Source organism: Muntiacus reevesi, chromosome 1 (assembly GCF_963930625.1).
Source record: "Muntiacus reevesi chromosome 1, mMunRee1.1, whole genome shotgun sequence".
Taxonomy (NCBI): domain Eukaryota; kingdom Metazoa; phylum Chordata; class Mammalia; order Artiodactyla; family Cervidae; genus Muntiacus; species Muntiacus reevesi.
In genome coordinates this window covers 227678549-227698743 of record NC_089249.1, presented here as the reverse complement: position 1 = coordinate 227698743, position 20195 = coordinate 227678549, and the positions used below count along the sequence as shown (strand labels likewise).

Here is a 20195-nt window from a genome sequence, read left to right as displayed (position 1 = left end):
GAAATCATAGTAAACACAGAACAGGCTTTATTCACAAAAATATTCATCACAGAAATATTAATAAACCATAAAATCTGAAACAATTTCAGTGTCCAATGAAAGAGGAGCAGTTAAATAAATTAGCCAGTCAACAAAAACTATGAGATTTTCTTTGAGAGTATTTATTGTTTCCCTTTCAGTTACGAAAGCAACACAAGTTATCTGTGGAAAATACAAAAAATGACAAAAAATTAAAATCACCTATAACACAAAATTTTTTGGTAAGACATGAAAATAACTGACATATAAAGTTAAAAGAAAAACTCAAAACTGAAAATACAGTATGAATTCAACTTAAAAAAAAGATTAGAATATGTACCAAACATAGCAGTTTTTAATAGGTTGTGATTCTACAGGGGCTTTTTTTTTTACTTATTATTTTTATTAAAATAACTTCTACATTTTGTATACTAGACATGTATTACTTGAGAATCAGAAAAATAAAACACATCTAACAACTCTGATGTAAATCACAAAAACCAACGGACAATGTACCTTGGATAGGGGTCCCAAATATAAATCCAATCATGTAAAGAAGAAAATCAGTAGTGAGTCAATATCAGTAAAAATATACAAAAGAAAAAAACCTTAAAGATCAAGTTAAATACAGGGGGCCACAGAGTAGAAAATCCATAATAAATAAAATAAAAAATCAGAAATAAAAGTTAACATAATACTGGCTTCTAAATATTCTACTTAAGGTGAGTAATAGTAAAAATGCACATGTTCCCTGTTCTTGATGAACTTACAATCTAGAAGGTCAGATAAGCTATATATCTTGTTATGTATCTACACCAAGAAAAATTAATAAATATTACAAAAGTATTATCTCACCAAGTGATAAAGGAAAAACACTGGGATTTAGAAAGACTTGAAAGAGGTGTTCTTTTCTCTTCACAGGATTTCAATGGACGACAAAATCAAAAGCAAAGGGTAGAGGGGGTATAAAACACAGAAGCCAGAAAGTACTAGGAAAGCAGAGGATCAGCAAGAGTGCATATTGTAAATATCCCTTTGGCAACGCCCAGCTTTCCTTGTCTGATTCTTTGCAGGACAAGGATCCCTCTTATCTGTAATTTGGTCTCCTGAGTAGACTAGGAGGGGGCTCTGTGCAGATCTCTGGATAGGTTTATCTCCCATTGTAAATTAATAACTTTACATGTGGATTTACAAATCAGTCTCAAGAGTTTGGCTAGTGAGAATCAGTTCCCTAGAGCCTGATTACCCCTGAAGACACACAACTCCCCCACCACCGCCCCCTCCCAGAGCTCCTGCCCTTGCAAAACTAAGCGAGGTCACTGTTCAATCAGGCAGGTTTTATCCAACTGCAGAACAAGGGTAAAAGACACTTTAGCGGTAGGAACAGTGGGACACGGAGGGCTTAACAACCACCAACCTGTCAAAGGCAGTAGAAAACTGAGAAACAGCAACAGGTGTTGTGTCCCCCAGGCCTTGAGGAAGCAAAGCCTACTGGAACCCACTCCAGCTGTTGCTGAGAAAATCACTAACAGAAAATGCCATGTTAGTTACCCGTGGTTTAGGCAGGTGGAGGGGAAACTAAATCAGCAAGAAGAAGGTGGAGAAGAGAACTAGGCCAGTGAGTACTAAAGGAGGGAATGAGCCCTTGACAGATGGAGAGTTAGTGAAACAACTCTTAGAAACAAATGCATAATTAACAAGAAAAAAATCTGATTGTACAATAAAGGGAGAGGATGCTGGACAAAATGACCAGTGTACAGTGTGACCACTGGTGGACATATTGTAGTCTTGAAATAAATAGAATGCAAAGACAGTAAGATAGAAGTATCAAAAATGATATACACACATAAACGAAGACAAACTTTAAAAAGCAACTTACACAAAGCACTTGAGTGCCTAAAAAATTCAATAGTGGCTCCATGTTTCAAAAACAGACCTCCTGCTGTAAGAGGAGAGTTAGGATGAAAAGTGTGTGTGGCCTCACACTTAACCATTATATATTCTTTTGCACCATCTCATTTTTATTTAAAGTTCTCTAAACCATACACTGATTCACAAAACATATTCTACTGACTTTAATAAATAGCATACTACAATATTATTCGATTTTTATTTAGCTTCGGGATTATAAGCAAGAAAAGAACACTTACGGATAATCATTAAAGGTTGATCTCCTAATTCAATTAGGGCTGAAATTCTATGTGTGAACTTAGGTTGAGAATAAATAATATTAGATTGTACACTGGAAATTATTATATTATCTAGAAACAAACCAGACAGCTATTTTAAAGTCCACCTATCCTGAGACAAAGTGGAGAGGTTGCAGGAAGAGTTTTTTCTTTTTTAAAAAAAAGAGATATGCTTTCACTCCTCTTGGAAGACTACCAGACGGAAGAAATATGGTACTAGCCTGGACACTCTCACATCTATTACATCAACTCAAATCAAAGAAAAGGAGTACTTTAGAGCCCACCTTTCCTTTCAAAGGGTTAAAAAAAATTAAGACAGATATGCTTGTACTCCTGTTGCAAGTTCTGGATAGCTGAGATAGGTAAGATAAACATTCAAAACAATTCATGACTACTAAAAGCATAATTTAATTCTATCATATAGAAAGAAAAGGATGAATTAATTAATAAAATTGATGCTGCCACAAGTGGTTCCTACCTAGTAGGAAAAGTTACATTGTCCATCACACATACCACTTATAAAAATATTCCAGATGGACTAAAGATCTAAAGGTAAAAAAATGAAACATTAGAAAGAAAATCTGAAGAATAGTTATACAGGCTCAAGGTGGCAGAGGTGAGGGTGGGTATCTTCTTCCCAAGCAGTTAAACCCAGAAGCTGTTAAGAAAGGTCTAACAGACCTGACGATATAAACATTTCATTTTTCTATGTGGCAAAGCAACCCTTAAACAAAGTTAAAAGACAAATGAGAGAAATGATACTCTTGACAGGTAAAGGGGTTAGTGTGCCAAATACAGAACTTGAACAGAATAAAAAAACTTCCATTTTTTTCAAACAGGCAAAAACTTGGCATAAATAACTCATAAAAGAAATGTAAGAGACTAATAAACACAGAAAAAGATCAGTGGTCATGAAAATGCTAGATACTATTTTTCACTCATCAGATTGCAAAAAATGACAAAGACTGATGACACCAGAGATGGCAAGGATGAAAAGAAACAAGCACTGCCTGCATGTGGGTGAGAGTATGAAATGCTACAATCTCATAGGAAAATAAACTGGGATTACCTAATAAAATAAAAACATATACATGTACTCCTTAACCCAACAATTTCACTCCTGGATGGCTAAACTAGAAATAAAGCCATGATTACATAAAGACATATGTACAAGGATACTAACTGCACTGTAAGTGCCAAAAACTTTAAAATACCTTGAATGCCCATCATAAAGGGAAATGATTTAATAAATCATTGTACATCCATTCTATAATGTAGTTATCTAAAATGATGAGTAAGGTCATGGGTACTGATACTCATGGTCTAATGTTAAATGGAAAAAAAAAAAGACAGGCTACAGATATTGCACAGTATGATAGCATTTGCTTAAAAAACAAAATGAAAAAAAACCCCACTATTTGTATATAGAGAAATGTTTTTATATTTTTGTACCAGTATTAAGAAGACACACAAGGCTTCTTCAACAAGTGGAAGCTGCTAAAGGATGCAGATTGTTGACCTTCCTGTGTATACTCTTGGCATTTTGACATTCTGCAAAGTGCAAGTTTTGCTTTTATTATACCAAAAAGAAAAATCTATGTTTTTGTGTGTGTTACCATGCCTACATATGTGACGGTCCCAAGGTCTCTGTCACATGGACCAACAACAATCCAGAACACAAAGAGGACACAGTATTAGAAAGGCATAAAAATCCATGATACTAATTATGCAACTAGACTTTTTTTCAAATATAACAAGCCTATTTTGAAATACAAATAACGTTATTATTACATGGAAGAGGGGAAGGAATAAAAGATGTTTAATTACTTAATTCAAAATTTCAGTACTTATTTCTCAGCATAGCTTTGGTGAGGAAAATGCCCAGCTATCAAATTCTTTTCAACAAATCTCTTGATCAAGATCCTGATTTATGGCTTTAGTAATATTTTTTTTTTTTAAAAAAAGGGGGGGTTCATTAATGAATCAGGACTATATTTTGAAAGGTTTCTGGATCAAAATTGTTTAGAAAGAGGATATTAATGGAGCCTAAAATTGCAAAGTGTTTGCAATCACTTCAAAAACTCATTCATTCAACCCTCAATTACTCATCCTTAACAGGGGGCGCCCTGCCATGCATTACTCAAAACCAGGCATGCCTGAAAACATCTTAAACATAACTGAATGAAAATCTGTCCAATCACAGGCCAGCTGCTTGCAAACTCCACCCTTGAGTACAGGAAGAACACTTTTGATTGGAAGACAGTTGTGTTTACTACGGTTGTGTGGTGCAAAATTGGAAAGGCACACATGCCAAGGGTCCAAAGGAAATCTCTTTAATGAAAAAGGAAAACAAACGGACAGTTCTGATTCTATATTAGTTGTTGTCATTAACTGAACCTCATCATCACAGCAGCAATTCTTGAGCAATTCTGCAAGCTAGTAAAATATTTTAAAGGCTGAGTTTTGTTGTCGCTTTTTTCTCATCAATGTTCCTTGATTATACATACGAGACAAGCATAAGCCTATTCTTAAAACCCCAAACTGCCTTTGCTTCTAAATGCATACAGCTCCATCCAAGACCTCAACACAGTTGTAACACTTTGTTTTGAATCACTGAAACTTTTAACTTGATTTGAGAAACCAGTTCCATGGGCCCAGTGGCACAATTCATCAGTATTTAGCTTAGTAGGTGTCCAGCATCTCAGTGAGCTTCAAAAACCACTGCCCTTTGGGAGCTCAGCAAACAACAAAGTGAATGGGTAGCCATTTCAGGTGCAGAGCTCATTAGCAATTCATCTGATGGAGGAAACAACTAGAACAGAAAACTTCGACTGAAACGCTAGGACAGACTAAGTTTTTAGGTCAAATATGCATTTAAATGGTGAATCTTAACCTAAGTTTTGCGTTCAAGGTGGTAAATTACTGGATCTAAGAGGGACACCTCCCCCCCGCCCCCCCGTCTTAACCTAAAAAGCAATTTTCTAAAGAAATCGCAAAGGAATTTAACTCCAAATCTCCTTGCTTAATCATTCTCTTCACCTCATTGTATTCCTGATACCTCTTTAAAAATTCGCCCCACTAAAGCCTCATAAATGTCCAAGCAGCCTTTTTCTTAAAGTCAAAGCCAGCCACAAGCAAAACAACCCAGAAGACTAATATATGGGGCGGGACGGGGAGTTCAAAACCACTGATCGATAGGTAGAAAAATGAGTATCAAAAACCTGCAATGTTAACATCAAATCTTACAAAATGAATTCCCGTTTACAGCGAAAAAAATAATCTGCAAAAGCAAGTTCATCAAGAAAATATTCCTTCTGCCTGCGGATCTACCACAATCTAAAAGAATCCCCCTATTTTTCACAGCCTTATCTCAACACAGAACCTAGGGCCGCTATCAGAATGAGGAACTAAAGAGGCTTGCCAAAGTTCAAAGACAACATTTCGTCGCTACATTAACAAAAATAACACATCACGGACACGAACGCTAGTTAAGTTCTATTACTGAACAACTTTATCCACAAAATACACCAACACAAGTATTCAAAAGTGGCCATGCCCCAACATAAAGTTTCAAAACAAAACCTCTCCCAAGGTTTGGGGGAGTTGCCCAGCTCGGAGATAAAAAGCACCACCCAACAGCCCCATTTGTCTGCTAAGACAGATCTCAAACTTATCAAAAGCAGCCACTACGGCAGCTCCTGTCACCCAGAAGCGCAAAGAGAGAGGAGCCTGAAGAGAGCTGGCCTTTCTGGAGACAGCCTGGCCGAGTCTGGCTCAGACAAGGAGGAAGTAACTGCCAGATAAAAAAGCCCTGAGCAGCTCCAACTGCAGCCTCTCGATCTCCCACAAGTGCCCACATTCCCGCCCCATTCGGGGCTCGGGGAAGAAGGGAACAGGGCGCAGGTCTCCCACGAGAGGCCGGGAGACTACAGGTCCGCTTCTTCCAGGAGGCAGCGGCACACGGGCAGAACTCTAAGGGGCTCCGGAACCCAGGGTGCTAGAGCCTGCTCCGTAGGAGTGTTGGGGGGGGACGCTGAGAAAGGGGTCGCTCAGGAGGCGGGGCCTGCCGGGTGGAGGCAGCATTTCCTAGCGCCCTGGCTGCCCCCCGAGGTAAACCGGGGCGCGCACCCCGACGCGGAAGCCATGCTGGTCAGAGCTCGGGGTGCTGAGGAGCCGGCGGGGGGCGCTGAGGAGATCTGGGGGCGCGGAACTGGGTCACCTCCACCCCACCGCCCCCTCACAAAGGCCCCCGGGGAGGCCGCCCGCAGGCCGTGCAACCCCGGCCTCGAGTGCCCGCCTCGGCCGCCACTCACCGCTAGGTCCTGGGGCACCGCCCCGCTCATGGCCCGCACCGTGCCGGCCCGCCAGGCCCGAGTGCGCAGCGCAGGCCCCGGATCTCCGCCCGCCGCCGCCGCCGCCGCCGCCGCGGGGACCGAGGCCGAGGAAGAGCCCGCGGTGTCCGCGAACAGAAGCAGCAGCCGCTTGCCCACCGGGGAGGCCGCCGCGTCCGCCATCGCCAGGGCCGGCCGGACCCGTGCTCCCGCCCGCCGCCTCCCACCACCTCCGCCGCCGATCTCCCGATCCGCCCGCAAGGCCTCCCTCCGCACCACCCGCGGCCGCGGTTCCCCCCACCCCCCCCAACAGCCACCACCAACCACCGGCGCCTCGCAGCGCCCCCCGTGGCCGGGAGCGGAGCCGCAGCCCGGGCCCCGCACAGCGCCCCCCGCGCTTCGGAGCGGGGCGGCAGCTCCGGGCCCCTCGCTGCGCTCCGCCCCAACCTCCCCGGGGCCTGCAGTGCCCCCTGCGGCAGGGAGGGGAATTGCAGTTTCGGCCGGGGTGGGGAAGTGGGCGGGTCCTTCAGTCTCCCTTGGCACCATCCTGGTGCCATATTTCCCTTAGGGGGCCCCTTCATCTGAGAAGGTTTTAGCTTACCCTCCTCGGATACCAAAGACTTTAACTGGGGTGGGTGGCTGAGGGGCAAGTTACCTAGAGAATTGATATTCTGAGATAAGAAGTTGGTGCCCCAGTACCTGATTGATTTCCAAGCCTGAAAATAGGCACTACCCTCCCGTCCTTATCTTTTAGGAAACTTCCCATTGGCCCACGGGACATAGTATCTTTCTTCTCACCGGTCCATAACATGGTACCATTTCATTATTTGAAATTATGGTATCATTTCATTACCAATACTTCATAGGTCCCTTTCCAACTGACCAACGTTTTATACCCATTGTATGTGATAATGCCACTCTATATTGGCTGAAGGCCAACACGCTTCCAACATCTCAATAGTCTGACATATCCCAGTGGAGCTTCTTCCTGCTTCCAAATCAGCCAATGTTATTAAGTCCAGGTGTTTCTCAATTCAACTTTTAAGGTAACTGGAAAGACCAAAGTATATCTTACCATGGAAATAAGTGGAGCTGAGGACAAAGAAAACCCCACCACTCCTATCTGAATTCATAGGCGTGGAAGACTGATACTCCTGCCAGAAAAGTGGTTGTATAGAAGGGGAGATAGATATTTTTTGCCTAGATTTTTGTTTACACTGGGCAATGAGAAATCTCAATCATTAACATTGGTTATGTTAGAGACTAGCACAAGCTCCATAATCTTATGGATGCAGAGTATACATGGAAGTAGATACAAACCAGGAAAAGGTATAGTATTAATCCATGATTACTACCCTAAAAGTACCCATTTCTTTCACTGATCTGACCCACAATTAAGAGCAGTAGCATTCTTTCCAGACTTATGTGCCTACCCAGAAATCTGTTCAAAATCTTCTTTACCCTTGACCTACTTGCCTTGTAGCAAAGGTTGGGGGCCAGAGGGAAGCACCAGTTATTGGCTTCAGTCAAAATACAACATCCAGTGAAGCCATTCTAGAACTAACCCTGTGAAGCACCAAGGAAACATTTCTTTGGATTTTTTCCTCTCCCTATTCCTTACAATGTCCATTTCCCATAGCCAACCTGAGGCCTGATTCAATTTTTCTTGATTTTTCTGGGCCAAGACACCTCTTAAAGCACACACACAAATTGTAGTTGGTAGAAGAGAAAGAGGGATGAATCCATACATGACCTAGCTGCCTTGCAGATTTTCCATTAAAATTCACTGTTGGGATTTTCTCCCACGTGGAGCTCTTATTACTGTCCCACTGTCCAAAGCTAGCTTCTCACAGCACCAGACACAAGTGGTGTCTTTGTGCCTAAGTTCAGGAGTGGGAAAGCAAAGATTAAAAAAAAAAATTAATTCAACAAATATGGCAACACTTTTCATAAGCCAGTAAGTTTTCAAAGTGTTGGGTCTACAACACTGAATAAAACAAAACCCTCATCAAGTTTATATTCTTTCCTATGCTTCAGCAATGGAAAATGAAATCACACTAGCCTTCAGAGAAAATAACAGTAGAAAAACCCAACAAAAAAACTGAACAGAAAGGAAAAAAAGCAGAGGGAGGGTAAGTTTAGATGTTCAGGCCTTAACCCTACTCAAACAGTAGGTGAAACGTAACAGCAGTTTTATACAAAGAACGAACCTGTAATTCTGAGACTCTTTAACCACATGCTATATAGCCCTACCCCCTCAAAGCCCTTCTTACTTTGTTTCCAGGATAGGTGACAACTCCCACTCTTTTCAGGGTGTATTTTCATCCCCTCAAAGTTCCTCCTCCAGGTAGTCAAGCCAATCCTGTCTTCTTGCACACTTCATTGGTATTCAGTGATGAGTGCCACCAATTTGAAGCAGGAAACTGGGTCGGAGGCTAAGCAACTTGACTCTTCTTGCCACCTGGCAAGTCAGTGCTACAACTGGTAAAGAAAGGCTATGCCTTAGGGACAAGAGGCTCCTGCCTGGCTCTCTAAGCAACTACACTTCACCCACACACACTGGAAGAATGCTAACAGAGGGAGAAGAAAGGGTGGAATAGAAAGGTTTAAAGAGAGAGAGTGAGCCACACTGCTTCTTTCAGCAAATGAACATTCCAAATTGAAGCATTAGGGAAAATACCACCTTCTAGAGTGAAAAAGAAGCTATGCTGCTAGGGTAGTTTTCCAAAATCAGTATTTTCAGGATGAAGAAATTGCTGAGGTCTTTGGACTTTGAATTTTGACAACTTTATCTCCAGCTCTCCACAACATAATGTGTGAGAACTCTGAAAAGACACTCCTGGACAAGGTCCCTATCATGCCTTCTCCATACTCCCCAAAGCCTACAAACCATTCTAGACAAGTTTCTAATTGCACCATCTAGCATTTCTCAGGGAGGAAGAACGGATTAATACTTGACTTCACCCTGCTGGAAGTGAGAGTGACAGGAGCTAAGAAGAGATGGGTATAAGTACCAAGGAAACAGGAGACCAAATCAGACTGCCAGAAATAACTGAGGCCTTAGGAGAAGCGGGGTCACAGGATATAACTACTGTGGCTGCAAAGGGTCCAGGGACCAAATACTGTCCTTGAGGGGCAAAAGTTCAGCCACGTCATAAAAGCAGCAGCTGGAAGAGTTGGGTGGCCTTCTCCCCACTTCCTCCTTGCCTTTCTTTGTGAAGAAAGGAAGACGACACTGTAGTACACAAGGTTGCTTGGGAAAATGGATTATTCTAATAAAACTTTATTTTTTCAAACACAGCCACAGAGGCAGGACCTCATGTTTAACACACACAGACTTATGGATTTTTTTTTTAATATAAAACAAAGTTTACGAAAAATTTTTTCCACTTTTTATATTTGTAATCCCATTAGCACAGGGACTTTGGCAGCAGGTGGGAGTGAAGGGCAGCTGGAGCTGCCAGTGGGCAGTCACCGGGCACAGGAGGAGAGCACCAGCCTGGGAGTGGCTTCACTCACACACGCAGGAATACTCACCTACTGATCAGCCACACCACACACACAACACAGATGCAGATGTCTACCCAGGGTCAACCACTGCAGAGGTGTGTTCCACTCTGGGTAAGCCCAATATGTGAAAATCCAAATTGTCAAAACAGCTAAAGTAGAGGGAGGTTGCTTGCTTTACAAAAGAAGCAATCACAGGCTGCTTTTAAATGGTCAGCAGTCCAAATGCTTGGAAAAATAGCATTTGGTTTATACAGAACTGTTGGAACAGATCTACCATGTAAAGCAAAATAAACCACTTCTCGAAAAGGCTTGTCCAAGGACCACAGGTACTTAGATTAGGAAGCAAAACAATAGCTCCAGCTAGTTTAACTTTCCAGATCTTAAAGTAATGGAATTCAAATATGGCATCTATAGACCTTCTCCCTTAGGGATGGTGCCCTAGGGCTTTGAGGAAGCCAGGTTGGAGGCAGAAATTATTGCCCTCACTTCTTCAGCTTTGGGCCTGCAGAGAACCCCCTGACATTACCAGTGGCCTATTGTAAGCTGGCACAATCTGCAGCAGAGAGCCCAGGGATGAGGATGCCCCAGGAGGAAAAGAAGCTGGCACCAGGGAAATTATGGCCTAAAGAGGGAGAACAGCCAAGGGAGGGATAAGACCAAGGAGGGGCAACTCCTGGGCTCACAGTTTCCTTGGATTCGTCAGAGAACCTCTCTCAGGCCCCTACAGACCTGGTAGCTCACTGGTAACTCGTGCTAACTAGCAGGTGAAGGGAAGGAGTCCTGGAAGGGTAGAACCTCTAAAGGCAGGAGGTTGAAGAAGACATAGACATCTCTTAGGGAGTGGAGGCGAGGATGCTAGGGCCTCACTGATGCGCCTATCCAATATGTGGGAGACCCAGAAAACCATAGGTTCAATTCCATAAGGAAGAAAATACATAGGTCCTCTTCCCTAACATGAGCAAAAGCCTGGGAAAATGCCCTTCTTCCAATAAACAGGAAGGGCAGGTCCAATTTGGTCCTGCAGGGTCTAAGCAAAGCTGGACAAAGCCTCAAAAGCCATTATGGCGGCAGCTTCAGTATGTGTCTCCCCTGGAGCCAGCTCTATAGAGCTTCTGAAATCCTTAAAGCCATCAGTGTGGCCACTGAGACCTGTTGCCTGGGCCCAAGTTGTGGGTGTGAAACAATAAAAGAAATTCAATCCAGCAACAACAAACTCCCAGCTGCTTCTCACAGTCTGCTTTACACATCTTCAGCCAATCCCTCAGTGAGCCTCAACCTCTCGGAGGTCTCTAAGGGCCAATTAGAGGCAAATAAACATTTCCTGGCAGGAATGGAAGACAAGCAAACTAGTAAATGCTGACATCCCCTTCCTCTTTCTCAACCAACTCAGAAAAAATGGCTAGGCCTGGATCTTATAACGAGTTTCTCTACAGTCTGCTTCCAAAGGGCAGTGCTGGGGTGCACTCACCTATGCCTGCTGGGGACTGAACACTACTTCTGCTGCAGGTCAGCCTCCAAACAGGGGCCTTCCTTCCTTCTTCTTGACCCTCAAAGGGCAGAAAGTAAGAGGGAAAAGAGGTCCCATCAGTAGGGAGGGAAAGAAAGAGATGGAGCCCTTCAGCTCTGCCTTAATTGCCCACATGTGCTTGCATCTACTTAGTGAAAGAGACAAGCAAGTTGTATCCAGCCTTGGCAATCTGATGAGAAAAAAAAAAAGCCAGCTAAGAATCAATATGCAGCACTCTCTCCAGCCAATATTAGATCTATCTGGAGGAGGTGTGGGCCTGAGGAAAAGACCATTAGTTGAGGACCCCCAAATAGTATCCTTTGCAGAGCCACTGTTGCTAACAGATTACAAGCTTGCTTCCAGAGCTCCTTAGAACCCCGACTCCTAGAACAAGCCTGCTGTCCCGTGAAAACCCAAGATCCTGGGAGTACTGTGGTGCTCTGCTGTTAGGGAGCAACTGCCTTCCTTCCCTAAGGCTACCCAAACACACCTTTCCTCGAGCACTCTCATGCACTCACACACTCTCACACAATTTCTCCAAGGAGGCTGAATGAACCCCCCACCCTGGCCAAATTCTAAGACACAAGTGCCCTTTGAAGCAAAGGGGCTAGTGAAATTCCCCGAGCTGGGGTCGGCAGACCCCTTCCGTCCCTGCCCATTGCTTTCTCGGTGGCAGGGATACTCACACTCAGGGCCGCCATGGGAAGGGTCTGCTCTGGGGCTGTCCCTCCCGCCACCAGCTCCGTTTATCTTGTCCCGGCCAGTCTCTCGGCATGGTCGAGCTTCCTGGAGCGAGAAGATTTCCGGCTGCCCTGAGTCGGAGCCCTCCATTCACCCCCATTCCCAGGCTGGGCCCCTGGCCTTGGGACCTCGACACTTGTTAGTAGCCGTAAGAGAGTCAGTCTGTGTAGCCCCAGGAAGTAGCCTCTCAGTTTTAGTTCTCCTCAATCAGATTCAAGTCCAGGTCCCCAAAGTCCTGCTGGCACAGTGTCCGCTTGCTCAGCGCCTGCCGCCCCCACCGCACGGCCCCCTCCTCTTCCTCTTCGCTTTCACTCAGCACCTGGGAGGAACCCCCAATGGGGCTGCAGGAAGCAGAGAGGGGTGGGGGGCTGCAGGCCATGAACCATGGTGGAGAGATACTGCTGCCTTCCCGGGCTGTTTCTTGGAGACAGAGACCTCCTGAGTATGGTTTCTGTCAAACAAACAAACAAACAAAATTAAGGCAAAGAAAGATATTAACTTCCCAGAGAACCTTGCCCAAGCTGTATTTCAAAGTATCCCTCTTGATTACCCTTGAAGGCAGGTGTCCTATGCATTAGGGTGAGGTCATAACTCCCAGATAAAATTTTGAAAATTTAGTGTACATGCATATTTTTTTGAGGAAAAAAGCCCATAGTTTCTATCAGATTCAAGATTAGAAGCCTGTTTATAAACTTCATGTGTGTAGGAATACTGACTGATGGCTTGTTTCACTCCTATATTGCCAGTGCCTAGTCGGAGTCTGTTACATAGTAGGTATTCAATAATGTTTGTTGACTGCTTGAATGAATGACTATGAATAAGTGAGTTAAGTTCTCAAAGCGGTTTATGACCCAGTGGTCTAGAAGGAAGAATATGAAAAGAGTGGACAAATGCCTACAACAACTGTACTCACACTGGGAAGACAAAAAACATTTGTTGAGCGAATGAATGATGCAGCAGCCTATTTTACTTAAGCCTTCACAGGCCCACGTGAAGCAGTGAAGGGCAAGGGACAAAGCCAGCCATGCATGAGAAGGGGCAAGGCACTAATGATTGGGTTTTTCTGAGTCATGCCTAAGGAGGGAAGATGCCTCCGGTAGGACAATCTGGGATCTCTGTTGGAAGGTTTAACATGGGTCCACTAAGTTTCTCTGGAACCCCAGAACAGGAATTTCACAGGACACAGGACTTTCAATGCTAAAACCAGGATAATCCTGGGCAAATTGAGATGGTAGACCACCCTTAGCAAAGGCTCAGGCAGACAGGAGCGCCAGGGGAGGCCACGTCAGGAGGGCCTGGAGCTAGAGGACACCTCACAAGTGAAAATGGAACAGTCTTCACTACTCCCATCCTAGCTTCCCTGGTCTTGCCAGTCCCACCTGATTCATCTTGTCGAAGTCCAAGGAAGGCCGCAGCCGCCGAGAGTCCTCCTCATGGCGCCGCTTGACCCCAGCTTTGCGGGCATCAAGATCACAAGGCTGTGAGCGGCTTCGGGGAAGATTGCGCAGGCCTCGAGGTCGCCAGGGCAGCTCTGGGGAGGATGCAGGGGAGCTCCGGGCAGAGGGCAAGAAGCGGCTTGCCTGTGGGCCCAGGCTGGGTGACAGGGAGAAGCGGCGTTGGGGTGGGCAAGGTGACAGGGACTCAGCATCACTCTCCCAGGAGCCACTTTGCGGGGAGGCAGCAGAGGGATGAGAGGAATCTTGGGCTAGGGCCAGGCTGAAGAAAGGGGGGCTGTAGGGTCTGTGGGCTGGGGCACATTGAGAAGAGGCACTGGGAGCTTGGAGGAACCTGAGGCTGGAGACCCGCTTCGGGGGGCTCTGGTGAGGCACCTGCGGCCCACCCCCTCCACCACTGCCCCGGTGCTTGATGGGAGTCCACAGCTTGGAGGGGGCGGGCCGCCACACTGGCTGCCAGCGAGACAGGTCCACGGGCACTGAGAGTGAGCGGCAGTGCCTCTTAGATGGAGGGGCAGGGGGCACAGGAAGCTTTTCTGGGTCTGGGGGCTCAGGGCTCAGGACTTGGGAGAGGGACTGCTCCTGCGGGGAACTTCCCGGGCTGGGTGGTCTGAGGTGCAGGCTCAAGCCCGAGGGGTGGTAGCTGAGGTTGAGGCTATCCTGGAACTCGGCACAGGAACAGTGGGGCAGGCCCCTCCAGGAAGCACCTTCTGGAAGGCATTCATAATAAATATAGAATTAATGATAGCTAATATATTTTCAAGAGCTTACTATGTGCTAGAAAACATAGTGAGCACTTTATGTGAGGTTTCCCCTAAACTTCATGAGTTAGGTACTATCAGTACCCCCATTTCACAGATGAGAGAAGTTCCGTAACTTGCCAACAGTTATGCAGGAATCAAATGACCAAAGCAGGGTTCAGAACCAGATTTGTCTGATGCTAAAGCTAGGTCTTTTACCCAGTAGACTATAGTGTCTCCGTTACGAGGAACCACCTGAAACTAAAAATATAGAATCATAAACTGCCTGCGAATCCCTCTCAAAGGTAGAATGAGTCAAGAGAAGCGAAGGTGTGTGTGCCGTGCTCATCTTTCACTCCACTCCACTGAGCTCTACTCTGCTCCCCCAACCCCCCAACCCTGAGTTGCGGAAAGCTGGCCTACACTGTCCGTCCTTAGCCTTTACCTTTCCTATGTGTCAAAGCACCAAGACAGGGTGATCAAGCAGGTAAAAGATCATTTGTATTCCTAGTGAAGGCAAGGGTGGGGAGGGTACACTGGGAAAGGCCTTTGATGGTGCCTGTGTTCCTCTGGGTCTGGCCACCCACAAGGAAACACTCAACATACTTACATGGAAAGATCTTCTAGTCTTATTATGATTAGTTTAAAAACAAAGTTCCAAAAATACAGAATGCAACCTTTTGTGTTAAAAGAGTGGGAATAAAAACAAATTTACATTTATATTTGCTTCTATTTGTAAAAAAGCAAAAACAAAAACTCTGGTTGAATAGACAAGAAACTAATAACAGGAGTTACTTTTAGGGAGGTGATAGAAGCTGGGGAGATAGGAAAGGAAGGGGGACTTTTTTCAGTTTAACACTTTTCCTATTTAAAAAAATTCGAAATGTGACTGTATTGCCTACTCAAAAAATTACATTATAAAAGTTCCTACAAGGCTAGAATAAGAGCAAGGTAAACAGATAACTCCCATACTGGTGCAATAAAATGGAGACAAGCACCAATCTCAGCAGCTGACCCTGGTAAGAAAATTGTGGAGGCAGGCTAACTAGACCTGGTTACGGAAAACCAATAAAAGAAACATGTGGATGGAGGCATGGGCATACACACAAATATACACACAATGTCTTACCAGATACAAGCTGGAAAGGGTTCCCACAGTTGGAGATGTCTGCATGATCAGGCAAAGGCTAAGAGACAGAGAATATCCATCATGATTCAAGATCAGGACAGAGTTCCACGAAGCCCTTTCAGCTCACCCCTGCAATTCATGGGCTATAGAGATATTAGAGACACCTAAGTGCTCTCTTCTTGTCCTCCCAGTTAGTGAGTAAAATAATTCACATCTTCCAGTATCAAACCCTTCTCTCCACCCAAATGTTAGTGTTCCTTCTCTCAACAGTAAAAAATCCCTGCCCCCCTTCCTTTTGGGCTGGGTTTTGAGTCTTTAGTGGGCACATCCAGTACAAGTACCATGATTCATACAGCATAGGACAAGGGTGAAGTACTAACAACAAATAGCCTCAGAAAAAAGGGCAAGGGGCTCTTAAAGAAGTGGGAAGACTGTCTTTTACCAGACTGATGCTGAAGCGTGTGCATTTCAGCTCATCCAGAGTCTGCTTCTGTAGCTGCTCAGTGATCAGGGTTATCATGATTCTCCCCGGGATTTGACTTGCACACTTTGGAGCGAATGATGGATGTCTTCCCTGTTGTTCTTCCAGACCTCACTCGTGAGCCGTCTTCTGCCACTGCAGCACCATTCTAGCACCATTAGGACTTCCCTCTCCAGTCATGCCTGCTGAGTCTGCCAATTACAGATGGATCAGCCCCAAGTGATATTAGAGATGTACCTAGTCCAGAGATGGAAAATGCATGGCACACATACCCCAGCATCCCTATGTCAGGCCTCTGGCAGACATCATCAACTGATCACAGCTCTTTCCGGCTAAGCCTAAACATAGCCTCAGAAACATTCTCAACTTGGCACTCCGGATAACCAGTATAATAAAATGGAGTTGGCAAGCAAGTTGAAACCTATTTGCCACTCCTAACCTGGTTCGTGCTCTGCTCTGCCTACCCAAAATACCAGCACCACTTAGAAAACAGCTCAAATGAGAGAAATGCCCACATTGTTATTTCCATCCTGATTAGTCCAATATTTTATCTTCCAGTCAAAAGCAAGGAGAGGTAGCCTTTTCCTAAACTACAGAAATAGTAACAGTGCAGTGGTTGTAGGAATGACTTTCTACTTCAAACCAGAGTAAACAAGGTATTATATTCTCCTTTATCCCGAACAGCTGATATTATATTATTGTTCTCCAACAGATACTGTACGTACTCTCTTATAAGAAGATAAGGAAACGCTACCAGGGTAATTCCATTCACATTTCAACTCTATAGATGTTAAAAACAACAACTCTAACTTCATTCAACAAAGTTTTTAGCCTGATTTGACTCAAAGACCATGAATACAATTAATCAAGACTCTTTCTCATGGTCAATTACAGTAGAAGCAAACTAATTCTATCAGAACAGGCTTCAAGCCCACACAATTGCCTGAGGGACCTCGATCAAGGGAGGAGGAGGGGAAGTTAATCTAACATTTCCATACTGTTCTGCCCATTCCCAGAAATGACCAGCAGGCAGACAGCAATCAGATAGTCTAAGTAGCATTTGCTAGCAGAGAGAACAAACTATCAAGAAGTCAAATCTGATTTGCTGTGATGGTCTTGGCAAATCATCAAACTTTTCTTTCCCTCAGTTTACCCATATGAAAAATGGGCAGAATAATCTTAATCTGTCACAGGGATAATATAATGCAAAATATCAAAACATAAGTATACCACTTGGCCTGTACAAATCAGAAGTCCACACAGACTACCGTTTCTCACCCTTCCTATTTGTTGCTCTACAAAGCCTCAGGGTGCTACAAGTGATAATATTAAGATGAAGAAGACAATTGGGTAGATTTATTTGGCTGGGTATCAACCTCCCTCACTCACATGCCAAGAAAAGCCCAAAAGGCTTGACCTTGAGGGCAGATAACTTTCAACTCTGGCCAAAAAAAAGGGTGGGGGGGGGGATCCCTTCTACTCGATTTCCACCTCAGAGGGAGGCAGACCACAAAGAAAAGCAAAGAAACACACTTCGATGTACTTGGAGTTTAGGCAAAGAGGAGGCAGGAGAAGTCAACCACCACTGTAGTTAAATAACATTTTCATGCATAATTATTATTACTACCCTGAAGTTCCAGTTTCCTGAGCGCTCCCTTCAGCTGCTTCCCCCATTCTTGTAGGAGAAACTAAAGCTTGTATCACTTCTGCTCTTGGTTTCTTAACTCTGCCCTCAACGAACAACCAGAGAGGAAACCTAAGGTAGGCTTTTACCCCCAGAGACCCCAGGCCTCAGGCTGACCAGCCATGAGGAGCAGGGAATGCAGCAAACTCTTTCAAGGTTTTCATGAGGCATTTGGCCAAATAGCAAACTTCCAGCCCTCTCTGGGATCAAGAGAGTGATTTTGTGTTTTTCTGCATTTTAATTGTTGGGATGTGGCCACACACGGCGGTAATTAGAACAATGCAACTACCACCACGCAACTGATACTTTCAGTCTGAGTTTCCTAAAACAGGCCAGGCTGAGAGGGGGAACAGAACGGAAGCCATAAGGAATCAAACCAGGACACAAAAGAAGGCAAACCAGCTCCGCGAGGGGCCTCCTCTTTCTCAGGCAAGGCAGAGAAAAAAGTGTAAGAAGCCCTCTCTTGCCGCCTTCCTTCCCCTTCCATTTTGTGTATCTGAGGGGCACAGACAGCCCTGAACGTTCACTAAACAAGTTAAAACTTCTCAGCTTAACAACTGGCATGGGGCTAAACCCAACACAGAGCAGCAGGCCGCTAGGCCCTCCCTCAAACCCCACCAGGCCCAACTCTCAATTCAAGCTTTCTCTGCACCATCACCTCTCCCTCAAATAAAGGTTGGACCCCCACCCCACTGGGTGGCAGTAACCCCTGACATAAGGGTTTCAGGGATGCTGAGGTTGTGCTGAAACCTGGATAACCTAGGATCAAGTCAGGCCAAGGAAGAAGACAGTCAAAAACCCCTGGAGACCTTCCCCCTAGGTCCCAGTCCCACAGCTCTGGGGGAGACTGAAGAAAAACATGAGGCAGGGAGGCACACGAACAGGTATGTGGGGACCTGACTGCTTTTTCTCCATATGGCACCGGTGGGCATAGGGGTGACAAGTGGGAGCACCCCTCCCCCCACCCCAATGAAGAAGCAAAAGGCTAGGCCCCCCTCTCCAATCCTCAACCTCTCCATCGGTTGCGCTGCCTGTCCCCGCGGGGTGGGGCATGGGGCATCCGCTAGCCCCTTGGGGTGGGGGGGAGGCCGCCGGGGCACGCTCAGGGGGGCTGTCGCTCGCCTGTTCCCAATCAGCTCCCATCATCTGGACGCGGGGAAGCGAACTCAGGACACAGGGGACGGGAGGGTCTGGGACTTAACACTCCGCCACCCCCTCCCCCACCGGGTCCCGTGCTCTCCCCGCGGAGGCGGCCAGCGACGCCGTGCCTCGCGGGCGGACTGGCTGGGGGAGGGGAAAGAGGGAAGGAGGGAGGGACGGTCTAGGCGCCCGCCCCGAGGCCCCAGCGCCACCTGCCCTCCGCCACCTACCGCGGCTCCTCCAGTTCCCAGGGCCGCGGCCGGAGCAGCTCTGAGCGCTCGGTTCGCCCCACGGTGCCCTTAAAAGGCTCCGGCGTGAACCAACGGGCCCCTGAGGAGAGTGGAGAGATTGCTTGGGTTAGGAGAACCCCCCTGAACCGTCCGCGGAGGCTCGAGCCCCGCGTCGTTTTTCTCGCAAAGTCTTTCTTGGCTAACGCCGTCGGAAAGAGGCCGGGCTCTTTGATTTAGCGATGAGGGTGGTTTCCTCCCTAGGAAGTCACCCCCTGCAAAATATTGCAGAAGGTGGACTGGGCCAGTCGAACGCAAATCTCGAAACCCGCGGGGGAGGCCGTGTTGGTCGAAGGTAAACAAAGCCATTGCCCCCGCCCTCTGCTACTATATCAGCCTACGGACAGCCCCCAACTCGATTCCGGCAGGGTAACGGAATTAGCCAGGGTTCCTCTCACCTGTTCTCCTGCCCCCACTCTCTACGGCCTCGGCTCTGAAGGAATCCCCCTTCCCCCAGCAGAGGACCCGTCCGCGTCGTGAAGGCTTCTGGGAGGCGTAGTCCAAGCGGCGATTAGGGCCTGCTCTGAGTCCCAGGAGCCCCTCTTGCAGCGGCCGGATCGGCTCGAACCTTATAAACCCAGGACCTGTAACGGTTGCGGGCCGTTCCCACTTGGTTGTGTAGTTAGCTGTCACTCAAAATACTGTAAATCCGACGAGGGCCCAGGGCTGTTCACTCCTTCTTCTCCCTCTATGCCCCCACCCCCAGCAGGATGAGGTAATGGGATTGTGATTATGACATCATAGGCGGTTCAGTTGCTTGCGTGGGGGAGGGGGGAGAGGGGAAAGTACGATAGTTGCAGCTGGACCCCTTTAAACCTTTCTGGGAGAGAGGAAACAGGTCGCTGGGGGAAAAGATATTGATAGTGCTATATTCCTCTTCAGGGAGAGGAAAGCACCTTTTATTAAATCTCCATCGCTACCACTGCCTCCTACTCAGCCAAAGTTTAAGTCCTTTTTGAAGAGACTGAATGTAGCAGTTGGTAG

The 20195-nt window shown here is 46.1% G+C and overlaps 2 protein-coding genes across 5 annotated transcripts in view; both read right to left on the bottom strand.

The window, feature by feature from the left end:
• KDM3B (lysine demethylase 3B) overlaps positions 1-6779 on the bottom strand; it is a 56291-nt gene extending 49512 nt beyond the window's left edge. For 3 of the 4 annotated variants that reach the window (XM_065918637.1, XM_065918638.1, XM_065918639.1), the window contains exon 1: positions 6521-6779. In XM_065918637.1, coding sequence (XP_065774709.1) covers positions 6521-6721 — 201 coding nt within the window. In that variant the 5' untranslated portion in view covers positions 6722-6779. The remainder of the gene's footprint in view (positions 1-6520) is intronic. The other variant, XM_065918640.1, reaches the window with a different exon arrangement.
• Positions 6780-9800: 3021 nt separating this feature from the next.
• Positions 9801-19354, bottom strand: FAM53C (family with sequence similarity 53 member C). The gene is made up of 5 exons (XM_065918635.1): positions 19155-19354; positions 16062-16291; positions 15620-15677; positions 13676-14460; positions 9801-12747 (listed from the first exon to the last, which is right to left on the bottom strand). The coding sequence occupies exons 2-5, from the start codon at positions 16137-16139 to the stop codon at positions 12490-12492; spliced, it is 1179 nt and encodes a 392-aa protein (XP_065774707.1). The 5' UTR covers positions 16140-16291; positions 19155-19354; the 3' UTR covers positions 9801-12489.
• Positions 19355-20195: the final 841 nt, after the last annotated feature.

What these genes read in the sequence shown, in the direction of transcription:
- FAM53C (XM_065918635.1), bottom strand. Translation starts at nt 16,139, where the DNA reads ATGATAACCCTGATCACTGAGCAGCTACAGAAGCAGACTCTGGATGAG. An exon ending in CACGCTTCAGCATCAGTCTG is followed by an intron (nt 15,678 to 16,061) that starts GTAAAAGACAGT and finishes TCTGTCTCTTAG; the next exon opens with CCTTTGCCTGATCATGCAGA. An exon ending in CCCTTTCCAGCTTGTATCTG is followed by an intron (nt 14,461 to 15,619) that starts GTAAGACATTGT and finishes AATGCCTTCCAG; the next exon opens with AAGGTGCTTCCTGGAGGGGC.